Source organism: Pongo pygmaeus, chromosome 10, assembly GCF_028885625.2.
Source record: "Pongo pygmaeus isolate AG05252 chromosome 10, NHGRI_mPonPyg2-v2.0_pri, whole genome shotgun sequence".
Classification (NCBI taxonomy): domain Eukaryota; kingdom Metazoa; phylum Chordata; class Mammalia; order Primates; family Hominidae; genus Pongo; species Pongo pygmaeus.
Genome location: NC_072383.2, coordinates 107,541,785 through 107,557,254, shown reverse-complemented (window position 1 = coordinate 107,557,254; position 15,470 = coordinate 107,541,785). Strand labels below are relative to the sequence as shown.

The 15,470-nt window shown below is 45.4% G+C and overlaps 1 protein-coding gene across 1 annotated transcript in view; it reads left to right on the top strand.

Annotated features, from left to right (window-relative positions):
- The window catches only part of SVOP (SV2 related protein), a 104,915-nt gene that overhangs the window by 45,484 nt on the left and 43,961 nt on the right, over nt 1-15,470 (top strand). The window contains exon 6 of the mRNA XM_054443688.1: nt 8,364-8,488. Within this exon, the coding sequence (XP_054299663.1) occupies nt 8,364-8,488 (125 nt within the window). The remainder of the gene's footprint in view (nt 1-8,363; nt 8,489-15,470) is intronic.

The following is a 15,470-nucleotide window of genomic DNA, read 5'->3' as shown; positions in this document are numbered from 1 at the left end:
AAAGAAAAGAAAAGGGGGAAAGAAGAAAGGAGAAAGAGAGAGAGGTAGGAAGGGAGGGGGAAAGGAAGAAAGGAAGGAGGTAGGGAGAGAGAGTGAGGAAGGGGGAGAAGGAAGAAAAAAGGAAGAAAGGAGGGAGGGAAGGAAGGAGAGAAGAAAAAACACCTCTGAAAATAAAATAGAGTCATTTTTGTTTTGGTGGAGCTGAGCAGCCGTTAAAAGAACCATAAAGCTGTGGCTGTCTGAGGTTGAATCCAATGTTAATCTTTAAGCCTTTAAAATAATCAAAGGAGGCCAGGAGTGGTGTCTCATGCCTGTAATCCCAGCACTTTGGGAGGACAGATCACCTGAGCTCAGGAGTTAGAGACCAGCCTAGGCAACATGGCGAAACCCCATTTCTACAAAAAATACAAAACTTAGCCAGGCCCAGTGGAGTGCGCCTGTAGTGCCAGGTACTCAGGAGGCTGAGGCAGGAGAATTGCTTGAACCCAGGATGGGGAGGCTGCAGTGAGCCGAGATCATGCCACTACACTCCAGCCTGGGCAACAGAGCGAGACTCTGTCCGGAAAAAAAAAAAAATTCATTTATTTGTTCCTGAGACAAACATGCACAAACACACACACACACACACACACACACACACACACACACAGACAAACATGCACACACACACACACTTCAGGAATCCATAATGAGGAAATTTGCTGAACCCCAAATTCTGCTATCCAATTGCTGAATTATAAGGCAGTGAAGAATATGAGAGAAAATGAGTAAAAATACCTTAGCTTTGGGCTTTAATCCGACACTGCATGACTAAAGCAAGCCACTCCCCATCTAGGGCTGAAATTTCCTTATTTATATCAGAGGATGCTGGATTAGAAAACACAGATATTCATAGCTACCATTCATTGAATCCCCAAAATGAAAGAGCAGGTGGGTTTTGTCCCTGTGTCTGTTCTAATCATTTATTAGAGGATGCCAGAAACATGGATTTGAGGAGTCAGAAGGCTCAGTGGGATAGTGCTGTGATTGACTAGTGATGTCTGCCACAGGCCCAGGACTGAAGAGCTTGGAGGGGATTTAGTAAACTCCATGAGGAAAGGGGCTGCATTTGTTTTGTTCACTGAGTTGGCCCCAGAGCCTGACCTCCCTGGCTGAGAGTGCACACTCCATAAATACTTCTTGAGTGACTGAGCTGTGGTGGATGAGAACCAGACCTCCTTGTTTCCACTCTCTGTTACTTTCTTATCCTCTCCAGAGCAGCAACTGCCTTATCCTCTCCAGAGCAGCAACTGCCCGATGAATGTTCTTTGCTGACCTGGAAAGTCCACAATGCACAATGGTCATTCATGTAGGATCCCAACTTGCCTTGGAAGAGTATGTTTACTGTGCCACTAGGGGCAGTAATTCACTTGGTGTTCCCATATAGACATCTTCATGTTTGTGAAGGGCCTCAGAGGAGATTTTAAAGAGATTTACAGAGGGGTTTTCAGAAATGCCATTTACTGAATCTTGCAGATTGTAACCATATTTTGGCACCTTCCAAAATAGTAGTTCTCAGTGCAGGGCTGGGGGCACTTGGCAATGTCTAGAGACATTTTTGATTGCCACACCTTGGGGGAGGGGTGTGCTACTGGCTGGCATCCAGTGCATAGGGGCCAAGGAATCTGCTTCATAGCCCACAGTGCATGGGACAGCCCCCACCACAAAGAATGACCCAGTCCAAGATGTTGGCGGTGCTGAGGTTGAGAAACCAGGCTCTAGAAAACATGTGCAAACAATATCGCCAAGTTGCAGTGATGTGGCATCTGCTCTTCATGGTCTTTCTTCATCTCCTGGGCCTGCTCAGCCCTCATTTCTTTCTTTCTTTCTTTTTTTTTTTAAATTGAGACAAAGTCACGCTTTGTCGCCCAGGCTGGAGTGCAGTGCTGAGATCTTGGCTCACTGCAAGCTCTGTCTCCCGGGTTCAAGCGATTCTCCTGCTTTAGCCTCCCAAGTAGCTGGGACTACAGGCACGTGCCACCAGGCCCAGCTAATTTTTATATTTTTAGTAGAGACGGGGTTTCACCGTGTTAGCCAGGATGGTCTCCATCTCCTGACCTCATGATCTGCCCGCATCGGCCTCCCAAAGTGCTGGGATTATAGGAGTGAGCCACCATGCCCGGCCTCAGCCCTCATTTCAATATTTACCTAAGAAGCTCATTTTGACAAATGAAATAATGCAGTGTCATTGTGAAAAGCATGGGTTTTGAGGCCAGACTGCTTAGGTTCAAATCCCAGCTCCTCTACTTAAAGGCAAGCTATTCAACTTCTCTGTGTCTCAGTTTTCTCATCTGTAGGTGGGATAATAATAGCCTCTCCCATGGTGCTGTTATGAGAAGTAAATGGCCCTTGTACATAAAACTCTTGGCACAGAGAAAATTACATAAATGTCCATTATTATACCTATCATTTGCCAAGCTTGTGGTGCCCATAAATGGCAATGCCAGCATTGAAATGCAGGCACACCTGGTTCCAGGGTCCACATCTTTAACCCTGACCTTGGCTGCTAGGAGACATAACTGAATTATCCCTCAGAATTCAGTTGATTAGTTGAACATTCATCCATCCCAAATAGATGAAGCCCAGGAGGGCTGCCCATATGGTGTCCCGCCGGTTCTCCCAACCAGCTTGATAAATTCCATACCCAACCTGAAACCGGCCTGACCAGAGGGAAAGAGAAAGTGTCCCCAGATTGCAGAGCTTCCTCCTCCCCAGCATGGAATTCTGGCCCAACCTAAGGAAGGACAGATCAGACTCTAATTATAAAGCTTCCCCAGAATTCCCCCAGGAACACTGGGTAAGCCAGGCAGCTGGCAAGCCTTGGGAACCACCGAGAACCTCCTTGATCTGCCCTGGCTGAGCTATAAGGTTCCTGCTGGGGCGTTCACCACGTGATATTGTGGGGCATTCATATACGGGGTTAGGACTCAGTGAGCCACTTCGGTTCCTACAGAAGTTTTCTACCACCTGGGAGTTTGTGGCAGCCATGGAAATGTGAAGGAAACTGTAGGTGTGTGGTCTTGAAGACATGGAGATAAACGCATCCAGGTTTATATCACAGTGCACTCCTGTTGACTGAGGTGACCTTGGGCAAGATGCTTCACCTCTCTGAGCTTCAGTTTCCCCATCTGCAAAGTAGACTCCATAATAGGCACTTTAATGGGGGGATTAAATAAGAAAATATAGCCAGGTGTGGTGGCATGTGGCTGTGGTCCAGGCCACTTGGGGGCTGAGGTGAGAGGATCACTTGAGCCCAGGAGTTCAAGGATGTAGTGAGCTGTGATTGTGCCACTGCACTCCAGCCTGGGTGACAGAGCAAGATGTCATCTCTAAAGAAGGAAAGGAAAGGAAGGAAGGGAGGGAGGGAAGTGGGGGGAGGGAATGGAGGGAGGGAGGGAGGAAGGAAGGAAGGAAGGAAGAGAGGGAAAAAGTGTATAATACACTTAGAATATGGTATGGAGCGGTCACTATCTAGTTCAAAAGCTATTAGGTCTATCTTATCTTTAAGAAGGAAGTGGAGGTGCCTGGCAGGCGCTCGGACTCCCTCTGATGATCCTTGGGCCTCCTCGACCTGTGAATATTGTCTTTCGGTTGAACATGTTAGAGAATACCACAGGCCACATTTGGCCCACGAGCACCAGGCTTTCTAGGCTACAAGTTGCAAACCGGTAACCCATAGGACAAATATGGCCCCCTGATGTGTTTTATTTATCCCGCACAACGTTTTATAGGATATTGAATCAGTTGCCTCCATTTCAAAAATGACATCTTGCATAAAAATAAAGTTACGAGTGTTTTGGAAAATCAGGTAATCTGGAGGCCTGGAACCCACATTTTGTCATGGTATCTTTTGGCTAGAGTTGAACAGAGGCTGACACGACAGGGCAAGTTCTCTGTAATTCTGCCAGGCCCCCATCCTTGCTGTGTTACACTTGCATTGTGCATTTATGTTCTCTGTCAGAGGTAACAGGGAGCCATCAAAGACTCTAGAGGAAGGGAGTGGCTTATTCGAGGTTGGAAGTTCTGGCTCCAATTTTGGCACCACTAACTGATCTTCAGCAAATCGCTCAACTACTTGGGCCCTTGCTATGCTAATTTGTAAAGTAGACATGAAAATAACAAACTTTGTTCATAGGGCTGCTGTGAGGACCCAGTGTAATGATATGACAGTGGTTAATGAAATGCAAATGAAAGTTCCATGAAGTCAGAGACTCTGGCTGTCATGTTCCCTACGGTAGCCCAGGTCCTAGCAAACAGCAGGTGTTCAATATATGCATATTTTATGCATGAATGGATGAATAATATATATCAGTATCTTTAATGCTGGGTACACAGCATGTGTTCAACATGTGTTTATTGAATAAATGAATGAATGGGTGAAGAATATATGTCAGTGTCTGGTATACAGCAGGTGCTCAATACATGCTTATTGAATGAGCAAATTAATGAATGCATAATGTCTATGCATCTACCCTGGAGCCTTATACACAGGGGATGCTTAATAAATGTAAAAAGAAGGGACAGAGGGAAGGAGGAAATAAGGAAGGAAGGAGCTATCAATCTATAGAGGGCAGAACAGATATTAGACAGAACGACAGTCATAGTGAATGAGAAGCCCAAAGGCCCGTGAGACATGTCTGTGGAGTCCCAAACAAGCTCTTGGGTGGGGCTTGCTGGCAGTATCCCCTGCTTTTGTAATAGCCATGACAGGCCTTACACCGGGTTGCTGAGCCCTCATTCTGGGGCAGCTGGAAAGCCCTGGCATCAACAGACAAATGCAGAGCCAGCTGCAACCTGTTATGACCAAACAGGACAGATTAGTGTGTCTCTGCTGCCTGGCAGGGGGATAATACGGCTCCCAGCAGACCTTGAAGGAGGGTTAACTCCCATGCACTTGTCTCGGTGACTTCTTTTCTCCCGCTGATGCTAATTATGTCTTCTGTTTGATTCAAGACTCCTTGGATTCCAAGGAAGAAAGTCCCTATTAAGTTAGCTTAAGCCAAAAGAAAGGGATTAAATGTCTGTATGGCCAGTACCAATGTTACAGTCATGGATTTAGGAGTGCAAAAATGTTGCTTTATTATTATCATCACTTCCTAGACTTTAGTAAATCCTGTGCCACCTATTATCTTATGTACTTAATATCTTTCTTCTTTCTTTCTTTTTTTTGATTTAATTTTTGTAGACCAAGGGTCTCGCTATGTTGCCCAGATTGGTCTCAAACTCCCAGCCTCAAGTGATCCTTTTGCCTCGAGCTCTCAAAGTGCTGGGATTACAGGCATGAGCCACCTTGCCCAGACCTTAATAACTTTCTTTATATCAAATTGCTTTTTAAAAATCAATCACCTGTAACATGGGGCTAATAAAAAAATTGTAATATATTTTTGGAAAGTGAAACTATACAGTCTTAATTGGAAGATCAATAACAATTGCCTTAAGTAGGAAGTGTCTACAAAAATAAATGCAACACAAACAAAGCAATGTTATTAAATTCTAAGTGGTTGTGGTTGTTCCAGTGCCTTCTGTGTTAAATAGAGAGGAGAGTAGCTATTTTTAAAATGTGTTGGCTGGGTGTGGTGGCTCATGCCTGTAATCCTAGCACTTTAGGAGGCTGAGGTGGGTGGATTGTTTGAGTCCAGGAGTTCGAGACCAGCCTGGGCAACATGGCGAAACCCTGGTCAACACGGCAAAACTCTTTCTCTACTAAAAGTACAAAAATTAGCTGGCCATGGTGGCGCAAACCTGTAATACCAGCTACTCAGAGGCTGAGGCAGGAGAATCGCTTGAACCTAGGAGGCGGAGGTTGCAGTGAGCTGAGATCGTGCCACTGCACTCCAGCCTGGGTGACTGAGCGAGACTCTATTTCAAAAAATAAATAAATAAATACAAATAGATAAATAGGTGTTAAAGACAAACTGGCACCTCACGGACTCTTTCTCTTTGACATAATCATAAAAATGAAGACTGAAATGAAAAATAAATAACTTTCTTGTGAGGCAATGCAAAATTATTTAAAATATTCTCTCTGCCACCTAAAGCCATTTTCTAAAAGACCTGAAATCATCTGGTAGGCTTCCAAATTTCCTCACTCATCTCCTTTAATTCAGTTTAATATCTTAAAGCAAAAAATCAGTATGTTTCATACTTGTCCCCTGAAGTGTTCCCTGGGGGACAGGAAGGTGAACTCACCCTTGGAGCTCTGGGAAGGGTATTGCAGAAAGAGGCCTGACCAGACCTCACAGAGCAGGTTGAAAATGCACGTGAAATTTGCATTTTACCCTCTCATATTTGGCATTGATTGTGATATAAAAATAGTATTTGTTTACTCTTAATATTTTTTTCAATCTCTAAGGGTAATTAACACTCCAGGAATATGTGCCGTGTTTGTCTTTTTTGTTTTGTTTTGAGATGTCTCACTCTGTCACTCAGGCTGGAGTGCAATGGCATGATCTTGGCTCACTGCAACCTCCACCTCCCGGGTTCAAGCAATTCTCCTGCCTCAGACTTCCAAGTAGCCGGGACTACAGGCACCCGCCACTCCGCCTGGCTAATTTTTGCATTTTTAGTAGAGACAGGGCTTCACCATATTGGCCAGGCTGGTCTCGAGCTCCTGGCCTCAAGTGATCCCCTGGCCTCAGCCTCCCAAAATGCTGAGATTACAGATGTGAGCCACCGCGCTCGGCCCCATGTTTGTCTTGAAGCATTGTGTCCCTCTGTGGTTCTTGACTCTATTGAACACATGCCCTCTTTACTTTAAAAATGTGAAAAATGTGCCTCTGTAATCCCAGCTACTCAGGAGACTGAGGTAGGAGGATCCCTTGAACTCAGGAGTTCAAGATCAGCGCGGGCAACATAGCAACACTCCATTTCTTTAAAAAAGTGAACACTTTGAATAATGCCTTCTTAACTATCCAGAAAAAATTTCCAAAGATAAAATAACCTAGTCGTTCACATACCTTAAAAAAGAAATCAGCCAGGCGTGTTGGCTCACACCTGTAATCTCAGAACTTTGGGAGGCTGAGGTGGGTGGATCACTTGATCCCAGGAGTTTGAGAATAGCCTGGGCAACATGGTGAAACCACATGTCTATAAAATATACAAAAATTAGCCAGGCATGGTGGCACACATCTGTGCTTCCAGTTACGTGGGAGACTGAGGTGGGATGATCACCTGAGCCTGGGAGGTTGAGGCTGCAGTGAGCCGAGATTGCACCACTGCACTCTAGCCCGGGCAACAGAATGAGACCCTGTCTCAAAATAAATGAATAAGAAAGAAATAAGTTATTTGTTTCATTTGCAAATTAGGAGGATGTAAGAGTATGTCATTCATTAAAATAACTTCAAAATGAGTTTGCTAACACAGGAAACCGCCTTTATATTATGTTTTATTCTTCATAGTAAAAATATCACTCAGTACAGTTATACTTTGATATAGTTTTATCCTGGTACAATAGATGTTAGAATAATGATGCCAAAATAAACTCGTTAATGAGAAAAAGAAAGAAATCAGTTCTAAAGTGCTAACTAGGAGGGAGAAATTTAAAACGTCATTAATAAAATAAAATTTATTTTTAATATGCAAATGTTTACCTACAACTCTGTCTAGATGACAAGAGGAAGGGGTCAATATCTGCCCCCGATTGTAAATATGTTTGGATTTAACTGAATATTGTTGATGGTTTTTCTTTACATTTGACGTTTTAAAATAAGGTTTAGATCAGTCTATTCACAGATAAACCCTGTGAATGAAAGCTGACACTGAAGCTTCCCATCAGTGACTCAAATGCTGCACACAGCGTTGTCATTGACAGCATGGTTTTCTGAAAAGAACAATTTTGTAAAGTTCCAGGTAAAACAAAGTAAATTTTCTTTTGACTTTCCTGAAAGTTGCATTCCTGAAAAATTAAGTGTATATTCAAACTATGCCAAAAAAAAAAAAAAAAAAGTCTTGAATGTGTGAAACAGAGCAAAATGTCTAGGTGCAGATCATCAGAAACAGAGTTTCAGCTGCATGATGGTCGGGTAGAACATTTGAGATGGTACGAGATGCAGGACAATCTATTTTGTCTCCTGCATTGTGGAATATCTGACATAACTGGCCCAGATTGGCATTCAATGCCAATCATTGCGACAACCAAGAATGCCCCATGATTTTCTCACCCAACCCCTATGGGTTGGCACTCCCCATACAGAGGTCCCCAGTACCCCCTTGGTTGTGTAGGCTCCCTTTAACGTGACCCCATTATCGGCAGCTCTCAATGAGGTGCAAACGCTACCTGGAGGTGATGAAAAGCCCTTGTGATTCCGTGTCTTCCTTCTCTGCAGGGGCTGAAGATCAGCGTGCTGTGGACTCTGTACTATGGCATCCTTAGTGCTTTTGCGCCCGTGTATAGCTGGATCCTGGTGCTCCGGGGCCTGGTGGGCTTCGGGATTGGAGGAGTTCCCCAGTCGTAAGTAAATACCCAGTGCTGGCTATGCAGCCAGGCTGCCCATCCACATGTCTGTTCATGGTCTGGGTCAGGAGGTAGGGGCTGAGATGGGGGAGCAGGGGGGCAGAGATGGCTATACCAGGGCTTCCAGGATCAAGGAGCTATGGTGTAGCAAGAAAATAGCACCATTATCAGTATTGTTATGATCAACAACAGCAGCAAAACAACACAATGGCTGGAAGGTTGCAAAAGCGAAATAATAATGCATCTAGCATTCATTGACTGTTCCACTTGGATGCATCGCAACAGCCCAAGAGGTGTGTGTTATTGTATTATTGCAATCTCTGTTTTACAGTTGGGGAAACAGAGGCTCAGAGTGAAATCATCTGTTTGAATCACATGGTGGGTAACTACAACATCCATGCTTTTAGCTACCACGAATGCTGCTTCCCACGCTCTTCCAACCTAAACGCAAGGCAGGGTATGATGCTAACCACATGTCACTCGGGCAGTAATTTGCTGTTGCTGTTGTAGTTTAAGGTACAGAGAATATTCAGAGCTGTAGGAAGAAGGCACTGTCTCCTGGGGCACTGAGGAGGACTTCCTATTTGTGATGGGCCCTGAAGCAGAGATTGGCACACTATGGCATATGGGCAGAATTCGACCTGCTGACTGATTTTGTAAATAAAGTTTTATTAGAACACACCACACCCTCCATTTATGTATTATCTATGGTCATTTTCATGCCACAGCAACAGAACTGAGTAGTTTCAGCAGATATATGGCCTGCAAAGCCTGAACTATTTACTATGTGGCCCATTATAGAAAATGCGTGTTGGACTCCACCCTAAAAAATGATAATAGCCAATATTTAGTTTTAACTATGTGGCAGGTGCTGTTCTAAACGGTTTACCCAGATGACCTCCTTTAATCTCTCATTTTCCCTAGAAGGTAAATTCTATTATTAACCCCATTTTACAGATAAAGAAACTGAGGCACAGAGAAGTAAAGTAACTTGCTCCAGGCAACATAGCTAGGAAGTGGAGGAGCTGGAATATGAACTGGACCTTCTAACCCCAGTGCCTGGGCTCTATACCCATTGCATTTTACTGCCTTGCTATTAAGAAGGCAAAGGATTTGGAAAGACATAGAAGGAGACTTGGAGAAGATGTAGGACATTTTCTAGGAAGTGAACCACATGAAAAGAGGAAGCCATAGCTGAGGCTGAGGAAGGCTAATTGTCTGGTTGGTCAGCTTGGAGGGATGAGATCTGTAAGAGAAAGCTGGCCAGGCACGGTGGCTCATGCCTGTAATCTCAGCACTTTGAGAGGCCAAGACAGATAGATCACTTGAGCTCAGGAGTTTGAGACCAGCCTGACCAACATGGTGAAACCCCATCTCTACTAAAAATACAAAAAGTTTCTGGGCTTGGTGGCGGGCACCTGTAGTCCCAGATACTTGGGAGGCTAAGGCAGGAGAATCGCTTGAACCCGGGAGGCAGAGGTTGCAGTGAGCCAAGATCGTACCGCTGCACTCCAGCCTGGACGACAGAGTGAGACTCTGACTCAAAAAAAAAAAGAATTAAAAGCTGAGGTTGGACAGATAGGCCAGGGCAAGCTTGTTAAAGGCCTAAAATGCCAGGCCAAAGGGATTCTATTGGTGCTGAGGATCCACTGAGAGTTCTTGAGCAGTGGAGGTACCTAGAAGTATGGATCTGGCTGTGGCAGGTAGAACAGCTTGGAGGTAAGGAATCATTAGGGAAATTTTGCAAGAGGACCAGGGCGATCCCTTGTAGTGTATTCATTTATTCCACCAATATTTCTGGAGTACCTAGAAATGCTAGGTGCCAGGATGCAGCACTGAGCAAGAGCACCATGGTCCCTGTTCTAGGATGGGATCCTGGGGAATACACTTTGAGATGGAGATTACTGTGCGGGTGGTTACTAGGATTAACACCTGTAAGAAAGTGAGAAAATTAGGACCAGCAAAGCGGGGAAGCTGAGTTGCAATACCATTGCCACAGAGGGTTACTGTAAGCTAAGTAACCCTGCTTAGCTTACAGGGTTTCAGAAGCAGAGGTGGCCCTTAAGAGGTGTTTCAGATTGGGGCAGGGGGGCTAGGCCTTTTTACCCTCACACCAACCAGGCGTCGGATGTGGGCTGCCCTCAAGGATGGAGCATGACCTTAGGGAAGGCAGCTACTTTTGGCCAAGGCAACTTCTGCAAGGGACTCAGCTATGGGCTCCTGGCAGGCAATGCTCCTGCTCATTTTGGAGGGAATAAAAGCCTCAGTCCTGAAGGGCAGACCACGTGGCACATCACAGCATCCTCCACAGTCCCGGGTGGACCCATTTGCTTCAAATATAGTCAGGCATCACTTAATGATGGGGATGTGTTCTAAAAATGAATCAATAGGTGATTTTGTCACCATGCAAACATCATAAAGTGTCCTCACACAAACCTAGATGGGACAACCTCCTACACAGCTAGGCTATACGGTATAGCCTATTGCTCCAGGGCTACACACCTGTACAGCATGTAACTGTGCTAAATACTGCAGACGATTCGAACACAATGGTATTTGCATATCTAAACATATCTAGACATAGAAAACCTACAGAAGAATCACAGTATTAAATTAAAAAAAAAAAAAAGGCCAGGCATGGTACCTTACACCTGTAATCTCAGCACTTTGGGAGGCTGAGGCGGGAGGATCCCTTGAGCCCAGGAGTCTGAGATCAGCCTGGGCAACATAGCTAGATCCCCTCACTATTAAAGAATAATGAAAATAGGCCAACTCTGGGTGCACTGCCTATGAGTTAGCCCTGCTCTGCAGGGAGCAGTACTCTTCAATAAAAGATTGCAAAATAAATAAGTTAATTAATTACCACAGTATTATAATCTTATGGGACCACCATCATATATGTGATCTGTTGTTGACTCAAATGTGTTATGCAGCCCATAATTGTAATCAGCTCACCCTGCCTAAGAACAGCTCCTCCAGGATTCTGGTTAGTCTCTTTCCTGCAAAATTCTCATGGCTGCAATGGATGCCAATGGAGCTCATAGTTGAGTCCCTTACAGAAGTTGCCTTGGCCAAAAGGCCAAATGTCTCCCACCTCCGCTCCCCATTCTAAATTCCTCTCAGCTTCAGCAAGCACTCCTGCTGATCTAGACGGTTTACCTGGGTGGGTGACTGAGATCTCATGCCTAAGGGATTCGAGCCCCTGGTCGCCATGCCTCTTTTAGGCCATAGCTGCTGCGCTTGTCCATTTAACACCAAAATTGAGCAGGAGATTACCAAGAGATGTCTGGTATATCACCTGGGTGGCCCTATGATAGGTGGGGCTTATTAAGTCTTAATGATGGTTAGGATCAATTTCTCTGACATGGGACCCAAGGAGATCATGGTGACTCTTTTTCTTGCCTGTTCATTTCTTGACACAAAGGAGCCCAAAGTTACTGGGTAGCAGCTGTTGCTTAACGTCTAATGGGTCTGGGCATGGTGACTCACGTCTGTAATCCCAGCACTTTGGGAGGCCAAGGCGGTTGGATCATCTGAGGACAGGAGTTCAAGACCAGCCTGGCCGACACAGTGAAACCCCGTCTCTACTAAAACTACAAAAATTAGCTGGGTGTGGTGACACACACCTGTAATCCCAGCTACTTGGGAGGCTGAGGCAGGAGAATCACTTGAACCCAGGAGGCGGAGGTTGCAGTGAGCCGAGAGCGCGCCACTGCTATCCAGCCTCGGCGACAGAGCAAGACTCCATCTCAAAAAAGAAAGTCTGTTGGGACTCTTGCTGTGTCTCCTGTGGAAGTTTTCCCTCCCTGGGAGCCAGGACCTCTAGACCCACTGAGCCCAGAAGTTGCAGGATGTGAAGTACAAATCCCCTGATCTGGGTCACTGGGACTGATGACAATGAAGCCTATTCTTACTTCAACCCCTTAATTTCCAGACCCGTGAATCTTTTCTCCTGGGAATGAAGCATCATAATGGCAGTGGATTTAAGTGGGTATTGTGTCCTGGAGGACAGTGCCCCATGGTCACAGGGCATCGTCTCCAAGCTGGCACCTTAGTGTCACCTTCAGAGTCCTGTTCCATTGCTCTCTCAGGCCAGCAGCTTCAGGATAGCACAATATATGATAGGACCAGTGGATTCCAGGCCATACATCCACTTCTACATCTCCTTCACTCTATATGGGCTCCTTGGGTCCCATGCAATGTTATGATGGATCCTTTGTCAGTGGGTCAGACATTGTGTGAGCCCTCAGGTGATGGTGGCAACTGAGACCTTGTGGGCAGGAAAGATAAACCAGTACTCAGAATAGGTGCTGATTCGGTCAAGATGAATTGCTGCTCCTTCAAAACTGGGAGAGTCCAATATATGTACCTAAGTTGCTACCAAGTGACGTGGAGTGGTTCCATCCTGGGGGCTCCATGTTGCTCTCTGTTGCTGGCAGCCTGGCTCTTTGGCAGCACAAGCAGCAAGATCAGCATTGGAGGGTGGGGATCTGTTCAGTCCTGCTAGAGCACCCATCCTCTCAGGGGTAATAGTTCAGGGATTGATTTCTTATGCCTGCTGAGCATCACTATTGGGGAAGACTGGAAGAGACAGCCTAGAAGGGTAATGCTAATTTTTTTTTTTTTTTTTTTTTTGAGACGGAGTCTCGCTCTGTCACCCAGGCTGGAGTGCAGTGGCGCAATCTCGGCTCACTGCAAGCTCCACCTCCCGGGTTCACACCATTCTCCTGCCTCAGCCTCCTGAGTAGCTGGGACTACAGGTGCCTGCCACCACGCCCAGCTAATTTTTTTGTATTTTTAGTAGAGATGCGGTTTCACCATGTTGGCCAGGATGGTCTCGATCTCCTGACCTCGTGATCCACCCACCTCAGCCTCCCAAAGTGCTGGGATTACAGGCGTGAGCCACCGTGCCCAGCCAGCATAATGCTAATTCTAAAATAGATCATAGGCTCTGAAACCAGATGGCTTGGGTTTGAATCCTGGCTGCTCTGTCACATAATAGCTGTATGACCTCAGGCAAGTCACTGAACCTTCCTACATCTGTTTTCTCAACTCTAAAATGGAACAAAAACATCCCTACCTCATGGGGTCCCTTAAAATAGTCATTAAATGACAACATTCTGTAAAATGTCCAGGACAGTGCCTGGCAGAGCACTCAAGATTTATTAACAAGCATTTGATCTGCTGAAGGCTTTGGCAAGAAGCTCAAGCGTCATTGTGTTGTATGATGGATGACGGATGAATGACTCAAGGTATCACTGTAGATAGAACAGGGACAGGGGAGATACAACCACATGGATTTAATACATGAGCAAACCCCCAGCCTCCTCCTGCCACTTGGGAGGCTGGAAGGATGGTGAGTGGCTCTTAGCTCTCCTCGGTCCTTCCCTCCTTGATTCATGATTAATTCCTCCAGGGCTCTGTAGAGTAGGCATTTGACATACACTTCTGGATCTGGGATGAGCTTACAAACCACTGGAGCTTGAAGCAAAGGCTATTAATGGAGCCGCAGCCATAAATCTGGGCTGGCAGGGGCTTGTGGACAATGTGCTCCACTTCTGGCCCAGCTCCAGGAATTCCTGCAGACACAACTACTGCCCTATTCATGAATATGATGAGTTCATTGAGTACAATACAGTTTTCCCCTAGTGGCTGGAAGGAATGTATTCACAGAAGAGCAAATCAAATTCCCTTACCAGGGATGCTCGGAGAGATGCCTACAGAAATAGACTTCAAACAGTCACTGGATTTTCTTCTCATATAAGGAAAGATAAAGGAATTAAATATTCAGAATATCCGCAGAAATTCTTGTTCAAGATGGTAGAATGAGAAGTGACATTTTCTATTTCTTCTTCTTCCACATTTCCTGGAAATGGCATAGAAGTAGTAAGAAATAGAATAAATCTTTTCTTTTTGCGAGAGACAGGATCTCGCTCTGTTACCCAGGCTAGAGTACAGTGGCACAATCATGGCTCACTGCAGCCTCGAACTCCCAGGCTCAAGTGATCCTTCTGCCTCAGCCTTCCAGGCACACACCACCATGCTCAGTTAATTTTTTCTATTTTTTGGTAGAGATTGAGGTCTCACTATATTGCCTGGGCTGGTCTTGATACCTGGCCTCAAGCAATCTGCCTGCCTTGGCCTTCCAAAATGCTGGAATTACAGGCATGCATCATGGCGCCCAGCTAAGGAATAGAATAAATACTTAAGAGTACTGGAGAGCAAGAAAATGGTGCCATCAGTGGATCAGAATTTTGAGAAGCCTCTGGAAGCTTATAAGCAGATGTGATTGCAAGGGTGGAGTAACTGGAACAGAGAAAACCACACCCTAAAACAGCAAAGGGGCGGGACTACAAAAAGGAAGAGAGATTCTTCCCATGGGGTTCTGGGATTATGGCACAGGATACCAGGGGAATAAAATAAAGGACATAGAGGAGCTAGGAGGGCCTTTCCGCCTTATTTCATGCTTATATTAAGGGTCCCCGGCTTGCCTGCCTGCTCCCTGATTCTTCCCCATTTAGTTGTTCATGTATTGAACACTACTATAGCCCTTCTGTTTGTTTATTGAGCTATTACTACATTCCAGACACTGAGCCTTGTGCTTTACGTATATTACCACTTTAATGCTCATCTTGGGATGTAGATATTATGATCATCTCCATTTTACAGGTACAAAAGCTGGAGCTTTGTAGAAGCTAAGTAGCATGCCCAAGGTCACATAGCTAGTAAATGGTAGAGCTGAGGTCTAAACATCACTTGACCCTCCAAACCTATTCTCTGAACTACTCCACTGAATAGCTTTTTTTTTTTTTTTTTTTTTTTTTTTTGAGACAGATTCTTACTCTGTCACCCAGTCTGGAGTGCAGTGGCGTGATATCTCGGCTCACTGCAACCCCCACCTCCTGGGTTCAAGCGATCCTCCCACCTCAGCTTCCCGAGATTCTGGGATTACGGGAGCATGCCACCACACCCGGCTAAT